The sequence below is a fragment of the Hakea prostrata genome, chromosome 10 (genome assembly GCF_041222555.1).
Source record: "Hakea prostrata isolate BN-2017 chromosome 10, UWA_Hpros_2, whole genome shotgun sequence".
Lineage (NCBI taxonomy): Eukaryota > Viridiplantae > Streptophyta > Magnoliopsida > Proteales > Proteaceae > Hakea > Hakea prostrata.
This window is the reverse complement of record NC_142609.1, coordinates 45,673,116-45,687,929: the sequence shown is the minus strand read 5'-3', so window position 1 is coordinate 45,687,929 and position 14,814 is coordinate 45,673,116. Positions and strand designations below refer to the sequence as shown.

The 14,814-nt window shown below is 37.7% G+C and overlaps 3 protein-coding genes across 5 annotated transcripts; 1 reads left to right on the top strand and 2 right to left on the bottom strand.

Annotated features, from left to right (window-relative positions):
• The first annotated feature begins 524 nt into the window (after window positions 1-524).
• LOC149003403 (protein RDM1-like) lies at window positions 525-4,140 on the top strand. 2 transcript variants are annotated; one of them, XM_089138074.1, is made up of 4 exons: window positions 525-816; window positions 1,060-1,179; window positions 3,238-3,601; window positions 3,689-4,140. In XM_089138074.1, exons 2-4 carry the CDS (start codon window positions 1,080-1,082, stop codon window positions 3,792-3,794), a joined length of 570 nt encoding a protein of 189 aa, XP_088994200.1. In that variant the 5' UTR covers window positions 525-816; window positions 1,060-1,079; the 3' UTR covers window positions 3,795-4,140. The 2 variants fall into 2 exon arrangements, with proteins under 2 accessions (XP_088994200.1, XP_088994201.1); XM_089138075.1 differs by having other exon boundaries at window positions 536-816; window positions 3,238-4,140.
• Window positions 4,056-6,096, bottom strand: LOC149003402 (homocysteine S-methyltransferase 2-like). The gene is made up of 7 exons (XM_089138823.1): window positions 5,791-6,096; window positions 5,532-5,588; window positions 5,201-5,430; window positions 4,984-5,113; window positions 4,643-4,846; window positions 4,471-4,539; window positions 4,056-4,235 (listed from the first exon to the last, which is right to left on the bottom strand). Exons 1-7 carry the CDS (start codon window positions 6,022-6,024, stop codon window positions 4,056-4,058), a joined length of 1,104 nt encoding a protein of 367 aa, XP_088994949.1. The 5' UTR covers window positions 6,025-6,096.
• A 226-nt stretch (window positions 6,097-6,322) lies between these two features.
• LOC149003401 (serine/threonine-protein kinase 52-like) lies at window positions 6,323-13,747 on the bottom strand. Of its 2 annotated transcripts, none has more exons than XM_089137507.1 (7): window positions 13,407-13,747; window positions 12,127-12,472; window positions 8,240-8,361; window positions 7,797-8,005; window positions 7,532-7,706; window positions 7,290-7,424; window positions 6,323-7,086 (listed from the first exon to the last, which is right to left on the bottom strand). In XM_089137507.1, exons 2-7 carry the CDS (start codon window positions 12,455-12,457, stop codon window positions 6,880-6,882), a joined length of 1,179 nt encoding a protein of 392 aa, XP_088993633.1. In that variant the 5' UTR covers window positions 12,458-12,472; window positions 13,407-13,747; the 3' UTR covers window positions 6,323-6,879. The 2 variants fall into 2 exon arrangements, with proteins under 2 accessions (XP_088993633.1, XP_088993632.1); XM_089137506.1 differs by having other exon boundaries at window positions 13,419-13,746.
• Window positions 13,748-14,814: the final 1,067 nt, after the last annotated feature.

Here is a 14,814-nt window from a genome sequence, read left to right as displayed (position 1 = left end):
CTTCCCAAATAATTGATCTCCTTATTCCATTAATTTCTTTGATTCCTCTTTGCACTCTTGTTAGCCATCCATTAATGGGCGCCCCTTAGCATGTTGCTATCAAATCATCACCATTCTGCCGCCTTCATCTTCTTATCTTTCCATCTTTTTGTCATGGCCCTCTTGTTGCAGGTTACTGTTTAAGCCCACCTCATTAATGGTCAACTTTAATATCACTTTATGTGAATATTTGATCAGTTCATTTTTCTTCTTTAATATAATTAGAGATGTTGTAAGTTGTCTAAGTTCTCTTCAAAAAAGTTCAAAAAAGTCCATATCACAAACGTAAGTTCAACTATAAGGTCTGCCTGTGTTAGTCAGGGCTTATCTATGTCAAGCCTTATATGAGTGTGTATGAATGGAAGTACAGAGACAGGTTGGGTGGAGAAGATCTCTACTCGATTGAAAGTGAGAGGTCAAGAATTCGAATCTTCAAGGCCTATAATCCTGTATAAATAAGCTCTCTTAAGAAGATTAGTGGAAGTGTTCCTAAACCGACCCAGAAATCTTAATGGAAGTGTTCCTAAACTGACCCAGAAACCTCAGTTACCTGCAAAGAATATCTGTAGGGCTTGAACCGGATTTAGTAATGGGTTTATAAAATCTCAAATTCTCAATTGACTACTTATTCCCTTTTTTGTAAGAAAACTAAAATATGGATCAAGCGGATTCACTCTGATTTACCCTTCTCCAGTTCTCCTAAATTCTGAAAAACCAAGGAGAACCCAGAAGTCCTCGCTCTTTTGGAGTTAGATTGCCCTACACATACAATTGAGTGTAAGTCTTTCGTTCTCTCTTAGTCCCTATTTTAGGGTTTGTAATAAACAAATTCGAACACTTCATAAGGTTTTAGTTAGCTTGAAAACTGTCACTTTTTGTTCAGCCTGTGAAATGGGTGATGCATGTTAAAACAGCGAAAGAAATTTGGGACAGGATTTTGAGTTCTTCCTGGTATTTGATCTCAACTCTTTTCGAGATCTGATTACTTGGGTATTTTTATATGTTGTTTATTTGATGCAGGATATATTCCTTTTGAAGCCATGGAGAGGACAATGTCATGCAACAACCAAGTGGATGTTTTATCCTCCGACTCTGATTCAGAGTCTGCTAATGGGAATGACAAAGAAGATTCATTCGAAGGTATTTGAGCTGTTGGTTTGTTGAGTAATACTGGTTGATTAAATTTCTTTATGTTCTATCTAAACAAAATGAATCTACTTTCCTGCTTCTGTTTTAATTTATATTTATTCAGCTTCTAACTGCTCTGCATTTCAATAGAACAGATTATGTAGTTAGATAATATGGAATTTACTTCATTTTTACTTTGTCTTCTGAAATGATCCTGACTTGCCAATTTTGAAAAATATCAGTAGCTCTGTTAATTGTCTAAAACCTGCACACTACTGAAAAAATTTAGTAATTGTTAGTCTGTCAAACTGTATTCTACTACTGAACTCTTACCGCATTTCTGCCAAATGGATTTCTCAATGCCTACCGGAAAGGAAAGAATAGATCTCCTCCCAGATGGCCTACAGGTTGAAGAAACACAGTAATTTTCTTTCATCAGCTTTTCAACTTTCTTTGTCATTTCAACACAAATCAGTGATCTACAAACAGGGTCTTAAAAATTTAGATATATTTTTCCTGTAAACCTTGTTGGTTGGATTTGAGAGTCCTGCTTTCCCTCTATGTTTATGCCTGATTTAGTTGCCTAACAGTTTTCCATATACAAGGAAAGACCCTTCTAAACAACCCGTTCTAATAGGAAAGTCTTATATCCTGAAATTTATTCATCAAGTTGATGATAGAATCCAGGGGTGTTCAACTGGACATTATGCACTTGTTACACAACAACTCCTAAGAGGAAGGGCCAAGCGCCGAGGGGGGGGACAAGGGGTAGGAGAAATGGAAGCTTGGGCTCTAGAAGGAGTTGGTCTTGCTCATATTTTAAAAGAAATGCTAATAACTAAATCTGATCATATTAGAGCAGAGAGCTTTTAAATGAGTAAATTGGGCACTAGAATTTTATTTTATTTTATTTTTTTTTTTTTTTTTTTTTTTTTTTTTTTTTTTGGGGGGGGAGGGGGACTCAACTGTTAACCCCTGGTGGCAAAATTTTGATAAGCTTCTTGTTGGTGGAGGAATGATGGTGCATATTAGTTGATGAATAGAGTTGAGGTCTTCATCTGTAGAGCAGTTTGTACATGCTCCCAAACCTATAGTGCATGAACGATTGACCTTTCCCCACCCCAGGCTGGGGTGACAGGAGGATGAGATTCGCTCTCTGGGTATTAGGCGCAGGAAAAGCCATCATTCGAGGAGCACCGGATCAAGGATCACCAGTAGAGTCAGTCCCAGTAATGGATCGTCAGGATTATGAGACACTGAACCAGACAGAGAATGGCCTTGAGCGGACACCTGAACAAGGACTAGTGAATGTGATGGTCTACCTGTCTGCTTGAGTGGTTTGCTTCTGTTTACAATTACAGGTTCAGCCTCAGCTGCTCTTTGTTCCCGTCAGTATAGGGTGGATGAACCTTAGCATTGATTGTGTCACAATCTTGCCTATCAGATGGACAATGGATTCAGAAAACCATCCTTGACCATCATCCTTCTCTTCCTGGGTGGAATTTATGTCTCCTTACCCTTTCTTCAAATGAACTATTACTAATTGGAAGTGATACGAAACCAGATAACCTAGGGAATTTCAATAATCAATTTGGTACTCAGACCAAAACATATCTCTTACCAAAAATTTGTTGTTTCTTTTTGCTCAAATAACAATTGAGGCAAAACTGGGGCTTGTCCATCTTTTGAGGTCTCAAAAATAAAATGCAAAAGAAAGTAGAAGAGTTAGGAGTAAGTAACACAAAGTATTTCATGCCTGTAGGTGTGGCCTAATCTTTGAACCTTTTCACCCTTATCTAACTAGTCATGATAAAAAATGCATGATCCCAGTCTCTTGCTGGTTGCTACCCTGTTTTGGAGTGGTGCTAATCAATGAGGTGTGAAGTTGACATATACCAAATTTCCTATGTTTCAAAGTGGGTTTGGTACAATGTTAGATTGTGTTGTCTGCTTGTTCTGCATCTCTTTTAGGTAACCATTTAGTATGTCTCCTGAGCAATTTATCACAAATTTTATATGATCTGCACAATCCCGCATCAAATGTGGTGTCAAGCATGTTCTCTGATGCAGGTGCAACGGTCAGAAGAGCAGAAATGTATCAGGAATATATGAAGCAGATTCAAATTCCTTCACACAGCGCATCACAAATTTCATTTAATTCATGGCAAGGACTAGCAAAATCCATCAAGCAATTATATGGGCAACCCCTGCACTACCTCACCAACATACTTCTTAAACAATGGGACCAGTCCAGGATTGGAACTGATAATGAACATCAACCATTGGATACCATCATTCATTCTTCTAAAGCTGAAGCTACCATCTGGCTCATGGAAGAAATCCACAGGCTTACCACTTCACATCACATTCTTGGAAAACTCTGGCTTTCTGACCCCATGTACCCTGCTTATGTTGATGCAGTCTTTCCAAAGATGTGAAAACTATCTCGAAAACTTACCTGGGTCCGTACCCAATATTAGGAATTGGGTCTCTTAACGCCTTCAGTTTTTCTTCTCAACAGAGTTATTTCACAAAGACTTGCCATGGTAAGGAAGACGGGGGAACAAGTACACTTGGAGAGCATGATACAGAGCATGATACACGGAGGGTTGTATGCTTTTTCGTGAAAATCTAGCGATATTATTAGAACATGTTGCAGAGGCTTTTCTCAGAGCAATTTCTTTGTGCCACTGCTTACAGTTAAATATTTAGCACTTTACCTCTGATGTTCCAGGACACTACTAAGATTTGATTAAATAGGATAATCATACAAACTAATAACAAGGAGTTGGTAGTTTGAAATAATATGCAAACATATCTGTTACAAATACTTGCAAGAGTCATTAACATTTACATTTCATTCTGTGCTTTCCTATCTGCCCTCTTCCCTACTTCTCCTTGAAAGTTAAACCTTGAACAGTAGATCTCTTGTTCAGAACACTAGCTATGCCTCTGACAGTATCTGTAGTTGTTCTGCAACAGCCTCCAATGAGTGAAGCACCAATCTCATGCCATTTACTGACATATGAGACAAAATCTTCATGTGAAACCTGAGTGTCAGTGGACTCCTGCAATGGAAAATATGAGGACTAAGAAGATAAGGCTATTATATATGCTAGAAGGATGTTAGAACCAAACTAAGATTGCATTACAGGTTAATTCAAGAACATCTTTGGCTATGTTAAGCTACTTTTCAAACCCAGTAATTTAACTGTCACCAACTACATGATATTGCATAAAAGCTATGCAAACAACTTGCAAATTGAAAAGCAACACAAAAGAGTAGAATAAAATCCTCATTACCCATTCCTTCTGATCAGCATCATAGGTCTCACCACTGTTTGGATAAACAATTATCGGTTTACTTGTAACCTGCAGGATCAAGTAGGTAAAAGATTAGAATCTAAACTACAGCTCTGGTTCTCGAAGTTCTGTTAGAGGGATATTTGAAAAACATAACTACAGTTGATTGTACCTTTTTAATGGATAGAATGAGTCCATGAATAAATCTAGGTGGGGTGCAGTTAAATCCAACAGCAACAACCTTCTTACATGAATCAGCAATTGAAACACACTCAAGCAAAGAATCTCCACTAGCCACATTGACACCATCTGTGGAAGTAAAAGAAAACCATGCTGGAATATTGATATCTTCTTCCTCAAGAAGCTGAGCATATGCCTGCATCACCAAGTAAACTAAGGTATGGGCCAACCAGAATATCATTTTAGAGCATTCAGTCTCAATTCTCTCACAGCTTCTACATTCCAAGTGAAGCAATGGTTTGGCTCAATAAGTTTGATGTCTCTTATACATACCTGAGCTTCTAGCTTATTTGGAGTTGATTCAAATGCAATTAGATCAGCACCTGAACCAGCCAAGACCTGAACTCTTCTCCTGTGAAAATCCTTGAGAGTTTCTGAAGTAACAGTATCTCCATATTTCCCACTGTAAGGAAAGATAAACCCTCTTGAGCAATCAATTTGCATGAAATGTTCTGAACTGTTTATAAAATTCAAAAACAAATTAACACACCTATACTCAGATCCATCAGCTAAATAAGCCCCATAAGATCCTACAGATGCTGCTATCAAGATTGGACGGCTTCTAAGAATTCTTCCATTTATAGGATCATCAGAAGTAAAATCTTTACATCTTTCATAATAAATATCACGTGCCTCTTGAGCAATTTCAACACTTCTCTCCAGCAAAGCTTCACTTTCTTCTGTTGACAAACCTTTAGCTTGAAAACCTTGAATCGTAGCCTGGATCAACATGCAAAAACCCATATTTCCAAATTCAGCACTACCCTGAGACATGGACTTACAGGTGATATCAAATAACAGAGAGAGAGAACTCCAAGAACCTGGTAAGAGGCTGTGATAATGATATCTGCACCAGATTCAATGTAATCTAGGTGTACCTAAGAAACAGGTTAAGACTAGGACAATCAGCATTAATGACTCTAAGAACTAAAACCAACAAGAAGCAGAGATATGAATTTAGGTGTCATGGCCGATACATATCGGTGTCGGCGGCAATCAACATTGGTAGATTTCAACTGATACATTAAAAGATTTCCTCCCCCCCCCCCTCCTTAATTGTAATGAAGAGATCGGAATTACCTGTCTAATGAGATGAGGGGAAGTTAAGAGACACTTAGCACTCCAGAGAGGATCTGTAAGGTCAGCTTCATGTCTTTCAAGCTCAGTTGCAAGGCCTCCATCTATCACTGCAAAACCTCCATTCTTCTCCAGGAATTCCTTCAGCAACTCAAAGCTTCCTAAACCCATTTCTCCCCAGATCACTTGGAAGTTGGAACAAACACCTGAACCTCCTCGTCTCTCATCAACCTCCATGACACTTAGTTTATATAGACACTGATGACTTGCATCAGAAGGTGACAACCTATTCTCTTGATAAATTTTCCAGCTGACCACCGGCATTCATTGACTTTCCTTAGGAAATAATTAAGGGCCCTCATAAAGAACAAAATTGAATAAAATATGGTCAAGCAACAGAATATAACCTCGTATACCTTGTTTCAGGCTCAATTATCAAAGTGATAAACTTCTTTAATTAATCTATCTCAACTTGATACTAACATGATTAGGAACACTTCTAAATTATTGGATGAAATGAAATTATATATGACAATCTCCTGTACTCGTCATCATCGTTGTCATTTTTATTATGATAATAATAGTTGTAGATTATTAACCAAGTTTCTTAAGCAAATGCCTTTTGTCCGGATCAAGAACCTCATTGTTATATTTGAATGTCCATATCTCAAATATTAAGAGCATTTCAGACCTGAAACCCAACAAGATGGAGATCTGAGAATCAACATAGATAACAATTGCTCAATTAGCCCACATTGATTTAGACTTTTGCTTCATGTTTCCATCACCAAAAGAGTATTTGTCATCTCATTAATACATATTTTTCCATTTTGATGCTTTTCTTTTTACAATGTCTTTCTTTTTCAGTGGGAGAAAAAGAAAGAACCTACAAAGTCATCAATGTTTTCCATTTATTATTTGTTGACCTACTGAAGGGAGGATCTTATAATCTGTACACAATGTGAGTCCATTTGGCAAGCTAGCAACTTGAAATTTCACTAAGGAACCCCTGCATTGCCCTGTTGCTTACTTACCAACACACATAGAAAGATAGACAAACAAAGGAGACTAAGATAGAGACCCCAAGATGAATCAAGGACCACGAGCACTGGCAAAACAAAAACAACCATGACGCTGGTCTTCAGGTATCATGCCTCCTCCCTTACTTGTATCAATGGCTTCTAACAATCTCACCACTTCATCCATGTCTGGGCGTTTTTCTGGATTTGCGTCCCAACATTTTCGCATGATATTCACGAATGAGCTTGGGCAACATCTAGGGATTTCTGGTCGTAAATTCTGTCAAAGAACAAATAAATTTAGGCAAACGTGAATATACCAATTCATTGGAACCAATAGAATATGAGAAACAACAATATGCACTAACCTATAATCGAATTAGTACGAACACAGTTATAGTAGCTAAATTTTGTCACCAACATAAAACACTAAACAACCCAATGAATTTGGAAAAAAGAAAAGAGAAAGTAAAGATATACAACCTGTCGAACAACTGCCGATGAGACTTCAGTAAAACTAAGATCAGCATATGGCATATCACAGCAGTATATTTCCCATAAGCAAATACCAAAGCTATAGACATCACATCTTCTATTGTAAGGTTTGCCATCGAGTACCTATTAAGGAACAATCTGTAAGTTTCTCAAGTAGAAGTAAAATGATTGCAGTTGTTCCAATTTCATCTTGTAAAACAACATTATTTGAAATTACAGGTCATGAGTACCTCTGGAGCCATGTAGCCAAGGGTACCTGTCTCACCCGTCATGTCCCTTGGATTTTGAGCTTCAACACGAGCAACACCAAAATCTGCGATTTTTAGATTTCTTTGAGCATCTAGCAACATATTTTCAGTCTTAACATCTCGGTGTACTATCTTCTTGGAATGTAAATAGTTCAAACTGCAAGACAAACATAAGACAATAGTCCTCATTTAACATAAACTCATTTTGAAAGCTTTATTACTTACAAAAACTGATACCAGCACTCACCCTCTAGAGAGGTCCAAAGCAAGTTGAATCACAATTTTGAAGGCAAGCTTCTTTCGCCTATTTCTTATTAAAAATTGCTTTAATGTGCCTCCTGGCAGATACTCCACAATAACACAACATGCTCTGGAAGGAAGAGAATTACAACCACCATTTGAAGAATCCTTTGAAGGAATCTTAATGTTTGAAGTTCCCATTGAAGCTCCAACAAACTGTAATAAGAAAAATACACATATTATCATTCGAGCATAGAGTATTAACATGTAAAATGCACAAAAGTGACTGCCTGCTCCACATTTTTTAGCGGGAAAAAAAAATTGTCCTCCTAGAAGTTTAGAAAGAAAAGAATATTTCCCTATATCAGGAAACAAAAAGCAACAAGACTTGTGTGGCTAAACCAGTTGAACATAGAAATCGGACATGCTTATAGCTTGCGGAAATATCACCTTTGTAACATTCGGGTGGTCAAGCTTGTGCCACACAGTAACCTCTTGCAGGAATGTTGCCCGAAGACTCGCGATTTCAGCTGTTGTTGCAATATCATCCTCTCCCCAATCCAGTATCTTCACTATAATATATAAGATAAGACCAAGTAATGAGAACCCTAATGCAATTTAAATATGAGCAAGCATTCAAATGTCAATGGATCTCCACTGGATGGCACAGAAGGAGACTCGAAAGGAGTAGACATACATATTTCTCTTTCTTTTCCTTTTTTTTCCAATGTACTGCTTCATGTGGTTCATTTTGGTCAGAAACACAGAACCTGTCACTTGACAGGCCTCCATTACCAACATTATGAGTACACAAAATGCAGCCAACATCTAAATACAAGACAGCATGAACCAAAAGTGTGCTATATAGGTGCTAGGCAAGTCCCTTTTGATTTTTTTCATCATTTAGATCTAGTTGATGTCACTGCTAACTTATATTCATTCTTCCATAAGTTTCAATACCCCAGGATAAGATTCCTTCTAATGGTACTTGCTTGGGTATTGAATTAAGAATAAAAGAATCACAGTGCATTAGCATACAAAACGAAAGATGCAATTCATTCAAAAAAAAAAGATGTCTATGATTTTCATCTCATTAAATGTTTCTCAGGAGTTAGGACAACCCATTATGGAACTGGCCCAAGTTAAAACTGGCTAAAATTAAAATAAAATAACAGTTTTAAACGTATTCTTCTTGCTGGTTCAGACTTTAAAAGGTGTTGGGTGTGCTTTTGGCTACTGTTGTTGGTCTACTTCTTCCCTTCCATTTTGATTTCCTTTATTTTCGGCATTCAACAATAGGTTCCAACTAATACAATCTATATCCACCAAGAGGAGGGGACAATTATACATATATAGAAAATAAAATACATGAAAAGGGGAAATATTAATTTGAAGGCAAAGAATATGTCTGGCATTCTTAATATGAAATTTTTCCACAGCATAAGAAAATATGATGTGCTGTCCATGTAAGTTTTTTTCTTCTTTTTTCCAAAGGAGTTTATTTGGAAAGGGCTCTGGATTCTTGAATTCTGATGCACCTATTTAGAGAAGTTAACACATAACAGAAATTTGAGTATTTGAAATGCAAAAGAAATTACTTCCTGACAAACATATTTTATCGAACAGTGTAGAAAACAAAATGAGCAATACAGAAAGTAAAGTAGTATTCACCCAAGAAAAAAGTAAAGTAGTAACAGAAAGGAAATTCTGATCAAGAAATTAATTGAATATTACCTACAGTAGTCAAATCGTAAAAGCCTGGAATCAGATTATACATGCCTCGATGTTAAGTAAAACATTTATGGGGTCAATGGGGAAAAAAAGGAGAACTTTCCTAAACCCAGGGTAAATAGTGAATTCTAGACATGGGTGCCCATGAGTTTGTGTCTTGGGATAAGTATTGAGAACAGTGGAGGGCATTATCAGCTTCAAACAGTATGGGGCAGAGAAGTAGAAGTCCCTTCATGGGTGGCCCAGTGGCAAACCTACCCCACTGGTTGAGGAAAACTCCATCCAAACCCCCCAGCCCCCAAAGAGTAAAACAAAATAAAATAAAAGACAACTTCCAAAAAATAAAAACACCATAAATGCTCAATATGATGACAGCCATGCCACAACTGCAGCATATGGAATGCAACAAGGGGCTGAAAAGCAGTGTTCAACATGCAAAGTGCCGTAAAGTTATCTATTGCAGCTGCCACTAAGGTAACAGGAAAATTAAAGAAAGTCAAATATAAGTTCATTCAAGGGGGAAACATATTAAACTTGGAATTATTGATAAGATTGATATTGTGCAAGCTTCACCAATAACTTATATTTTCCATTGGAGATTGCTTTTATATTTTTGACAAAGTGAGAATATTGCACATCTAAAATAACGTTTAGAAACTTAAGATGCCAAAAACACCTTATATCGAAATATCATAAGACACTATAAGGATATTTTGTACTTCTTGCTACAGGTGGAAGCATGATATACAACATCCTGACGACCAAACTGCACTCCTAGACCATATAACTACTATTCTACTAATGATCTACCATCCCCATCATATCGATCTCTTCTTGGTAGTACAAGATAAAAGGAAGGGATTACTAGAAATGGAGCCACAATAAAGGAAGACAGAGAATTGCAAGAATGACAGAAGGGAGAAATTAGGTGACAGGGAGAGAGGAAAAGAACAGGTTAGAGTGAAGCAACACCCCCAATTTAAACTAATTCTCAAGGTGTCGCTTTGGTTATCTTCACCCCCTCAGATGCCTTGGCGCCTTGTCGCCGTGACAACTATGACTCAAACCGTGCAGATTTGGAGGTAGGGTTTCAGATATGGGATGATTTGGGGAGAGAGGATTCCAGTGGGATGTGGGACTCTGTTTGAACCAGATTAGAGTTGGATCTGATGTATGAAATTAAGTTCTTAAAAATTAGGGCAGTTGAGAAAAGTTAGGAATAACTGGTCAATGGGGTTTTAATGAGATTTAGGAGCTGGGCTTTGGATAAAGTGTAGGGACTATGATGAAGTTGCTATCTACCAAAACAGAAGAAATCCTAATTGGTAGACTGAGGGTAATTAGGAGTTGCAGGTTTTAAGATTATGAAGGAAGCTAGGGTTTAACAGATATGATGCAACTGCAAATTGGATTGAAGGCTGTAGTACGGAGGGAATGATAGCGTTCAAATGTGAAGGGAATCTAATGGTCGGATAAGGCTGGGAATACCCTGCTTGTATCTTCTAAGGAATTTTGGAGAGGAGTTGCAGGTTTACTGGCAGTTTGATGGACTTCTATAGAGGATCCCAACAAAAAAGAGAAAAGAAAAAACAGAAAACAAAACAAAGGGACAAGAAAGGGGATAAAATTATGATAGAAGACAGATTTCATGTTCAGTCAAAGGGTCTGGATATTCTTCACTAAACTCCAATCTGCAGCTTGGATTTTATATGCCAAGGAGCATGCAGTGTGGATATTACTCACCAAGGTATAGCCTAGATGTTACACACTAGACAAGATCATTCACTGACAGAAAAAGGCAGCAATCACAACTGCACTCAGCAAATTTCATTTTTCTTCTATTCTAGTCTTCTTTTACTCGTCCACAATCGGTATTAATATTTTTATTTTTTTGGTGGGGGAGGGGGGGGAGAGGATTAGGGGTGCCTAGGCCAGTTAGAGTCCAGATCTAAAAATGAATGTAAATTCTAACTAAAATACAACATGTCTTTGCTATTCACGTGACAGTGTGAGTCGTGGGTTCTAATACAATCTGATTAAGTCATGTAACTTTTTAAGTGATCACATGGCCTCTAAGGCAAAAGAGAACTTCCAGAACAGGATTTCATCCAGAAGATGGAAGCAGGGACAAAGAAGAGGGTAAAATGTGCGGGCATGGCAGGAATGCTATAATTCTTAAGCCCATACTTAGAACTCAAAGAAAAGTCACATGAGTCATTACTTTACTACTAAAAGTCCAAAATTATACATTCACATTAAACGCATGACATCTCAGACTATCAAAATTCCATCACAGAGTCTCAAGGCAGACTTAAGAATCAGAGTTTTGTATATCAATTGCACAAAGGAAGCAGTCAACAGGCTACAAATGAATATGGAATTCCTTGATACAAGAATGCAATTGCTAACCGTGATGCTATATTTTTTACTAGCGGCGTAAACACTTCCAATACAGATTAGCATCGTAATAAATCCAACAAAAAGGAAAAAAAGGATGGAAAAAAGGAGCATATAATTCTGGTACCCAGAAATCAAATTCCCCATCTTCTCAAATAGTCCAATTGAACTACATGGAATTTAGATAAAGGGAAGCAAAGAATGATTACCAGCAACATCACGGCCATCATAGGTGCCTCGATAGACAGTTCCATAAGTTCCACGAGCTATAACATAGCTGACATCTAATTTAGACAAATCGATCTCCCACTCATGTACTGGCTTTGGAGACAGATTTTTCTTCGACGACCACACCCTGCTAAGGTGCTTCTCCAGCTGGATATCCAAGCTCTTCAAATCTATCTTATCAGCTCTGAAAAACACATCTTTGCTACTAATACTCCCAACACCCCTTGCTTTCGAACCTAGGCCCCTCTCATGAACCTTGTCCTTCTCAGCTGCCTCAACTCTTCCATCTTCATCCGAGGTCCTCAAATCCATTGTTACGAATCCGAACTGAAATACAAGAAAAATGCAAAAGAAAAAGAAAAGGAAAAATCACAATTACCAGAGAACAAAGGAGAAAAACGAAGGAACCTTTAGCAACTGCAATCAAATTGACGAAATCCAGTCCAATTACTAACAGTCATTCATCCTAGGACGACCCCATTGAAAGAAAACTTTTAATGGAAAAAAAATTTCTTTGTTACCAACACCCAACAAAGCTAATGCCCGAATCAGTGAATTAAAGATATTGCTTTTTCAACCCTTTTCAATAGATTCTAAGTAAGAACCTTCAATTCACAAACTCAAGCGTCCAGCTATTTAAACCAGAAGAAAAAGAACCCCAGTATCCAAATCCCAGTTCAGCTTTGATTCTCTCAAATACTGAAAAAGCAACCGCAAGCAGAAAGACCAAAGAAGCAGGGGGGAAAAAGTAAAGGGATTCAAAACGATGAATCTCAAAACACGTCAATTCTGATTATCAATCAGAATATCGACCAAGGGCCCAAAATGAATCCTTTTGAACACTGACAAATAAGAAACAAGAACCACCAACCCCTGGGGAAAAAAAAACGAAAAACTTGACCTTTTGCAGCCTCAAACCCTGACTTCCACTCACCACCAGCTCCGTATATTTTTAACTTTGAAAGACAAAAATCAAAGGAGGGAGTTTTCGTCCACCATGAGTGAATGGACGAAAAGAACTTCAGAAAAATGACCCAATCCAACCACTACACAGTAAAACCCAAGGACGCAAAGAAGGAAAAAATCGAAAACAAACTGAAAACTTTTGAAATTTCCAAACCCGGCTTCAGTCAAACCCAGAAAATTGATCTCCGAAAACCAAATACTTTTGATACATCAAACACCGAGAAAATCAGAAAGCAAGAGAAACTCTTTAAGAGGAGAAAGAAAACTATATAGATAGATATAGGGAGAAACTGACTGATGATTAAACCTTGTGCGTGACAGTAGCGAGATCAAAGATGAAATCCCCGAAGCCATGACATCAGATTTGACATCATCAGCTCAATCGATTGTTACCCGTTGTTGCTGATGCTAAAAGGAAGGGAAAACCGCCACAGGAACGAAAGGGGAAGTGGACAAAGGACGGGAACGAGGATAATAAGGAGGTGATGGAGCGGAGACCCTCCATAACGAGCGGAAAAAAAGCGCGGGGTTCGCCTAAAATAAAATCTTTGACTGCTTCAAATCTCCAACCCAATTCACTTCCTTTTTTTGGGCATAAACCCAATTCACATAAGAGATGGAAGTTAGAACAGAAACTTCGAACTATGCCTTTTTTATAATGGGTGGATAAGTTTTTTAATTGAGAAACAGCATACGTAAACATATGATCTACCCAGGAACAAAAAAGAGATGATAGATCCAGATCACTCCACCCAAACTACCCATCCTCACATCCCCCACTTTTGTGTAGTTTGGGTGGAAAGGATCTCCACGCGAGATGACATGCCCCAAGTCCATGTTTCGTGTTTCTTATATTGCTATAATGGGCTCAATATTTTGTGGGTGTGTTCACATCTTCAAGCATTATAGCATATTAACCAACTTGAGACAATCTAGCTCAAAGAAAGCTATGCCAACCCCTTCTCTTTTTTGGGTCAACCCCTTTTCTAATATTCTACAACATTGCTAGTCTCACTGCCTGGACTTCGGCCATTAGGGACGAAGACGAAGACGTTGCACTGGGCTCTAAAATAGACAACAAAGGGGCACATCTACTATCTCTTATTATAAAGTCGAAGCTCACTTAAACTGTCATTGTCATATGCAGCGTCACAATAAATCTCATGGGTGAATCTTGGTGGGGGAGTGCAATATTGTTCAATTGTGGATACACTGGTCATGGGTTTACTTGAACGATTGTCATTCTAGGCCTCCAAATATTCTATTGTAACTCATGATGCAACCTGGCCTACTTTTAGGTTTTGTATATGTTAAATTGTTCTCTTTGCATTATATCCAAGTTCTAACTCCATTAGTCCATCCCATCTAAAATTACATCACAACTACGACTATTTGGAGACCGTGAGCTCTTTAAAACTATTATGAAGGTAACATTCATTTTTTACCAAAAAAAATAGATAATAATAATAATAATTAATACCAACTTAGCTCCCCCTTCAAAAAAAAAAACAATTTTTTAAGGGAGATTTTCTCATTAATATATGCATTTTTTTTGGGATGTAAGAAGACTAGATTGGGTTGGACTTTTCAAAACCTTAATCTTGACCTTATGTACCCTAGCCTAGTTCTTATTCTACTAGGGTGGGCTGGCCTAGGTTGAATACTTAAGAGCTTGATATTGACCTTTATTCTTAATCACAAGT

Coding starts and splice junctions, on each gene's coding strand:
- LOC149003403 (XM_089138074.1), top strand. CDS start 1,080: ATGGAGAGGACAATGTCATGCAACAACCAAGTGGATGTTTTATCCTCC. Junction 1,180..3,237: donor CAAAGAAGATTCATTCGAAG/GTATTTGAGCTG, acceptor TCTCTGATGCAG/GTGCAACGGTCAGAAGAGCA. Junction 3,602..3,688: donor GATGCAGTCTTTCCAAAGAT/GTGAAAACTATC, acceptor TCTTCTCAACAG/AGTTATTTCACAAAGACTTG.
- LOC149003402 (XM_089138823.1), bottom strand. CDS start 6,024: ATGGAGGTTGATGAGAGACGAGGAGGTTCAGGTGTTTGTTCCAACTTC. Junction 5,431..5,531: donor TTATCACAGCCTCTTACCAG/GTTCTTGGAGTT, acceptor ATGTTGATCCAG/GCTACGATTCAAGGTTTTCA. Junction 4,236..4,470: donor ATGCTGATCAGAAGGAATGG/GTAATGAGGATT, acceptor TTTCCATTGCAG/GAGTCCACTGACACTCAGGT.
- LOC149003401 (XM_089137507.1), bottom strand. CDS start 12,457: ATGGATTTGAGGACCTCGGATGAAGATGGAAGAGTTGAGGCAGCTGAG. Junction 8,006..8,239: donor ACCACCCGAATGTTACAAAG/GTGATATTTCCG, acceptor TTCTTATTACAG/TTTGTTGGAGCTTCAATGGG. Junction 7,707..7,796: donor GCTTTGGACCTCTCTAGAGG/GTGAGTGCTGGT, acceptor TTTGTCTTGCAG/TTTGAACTATTTACATTCCA.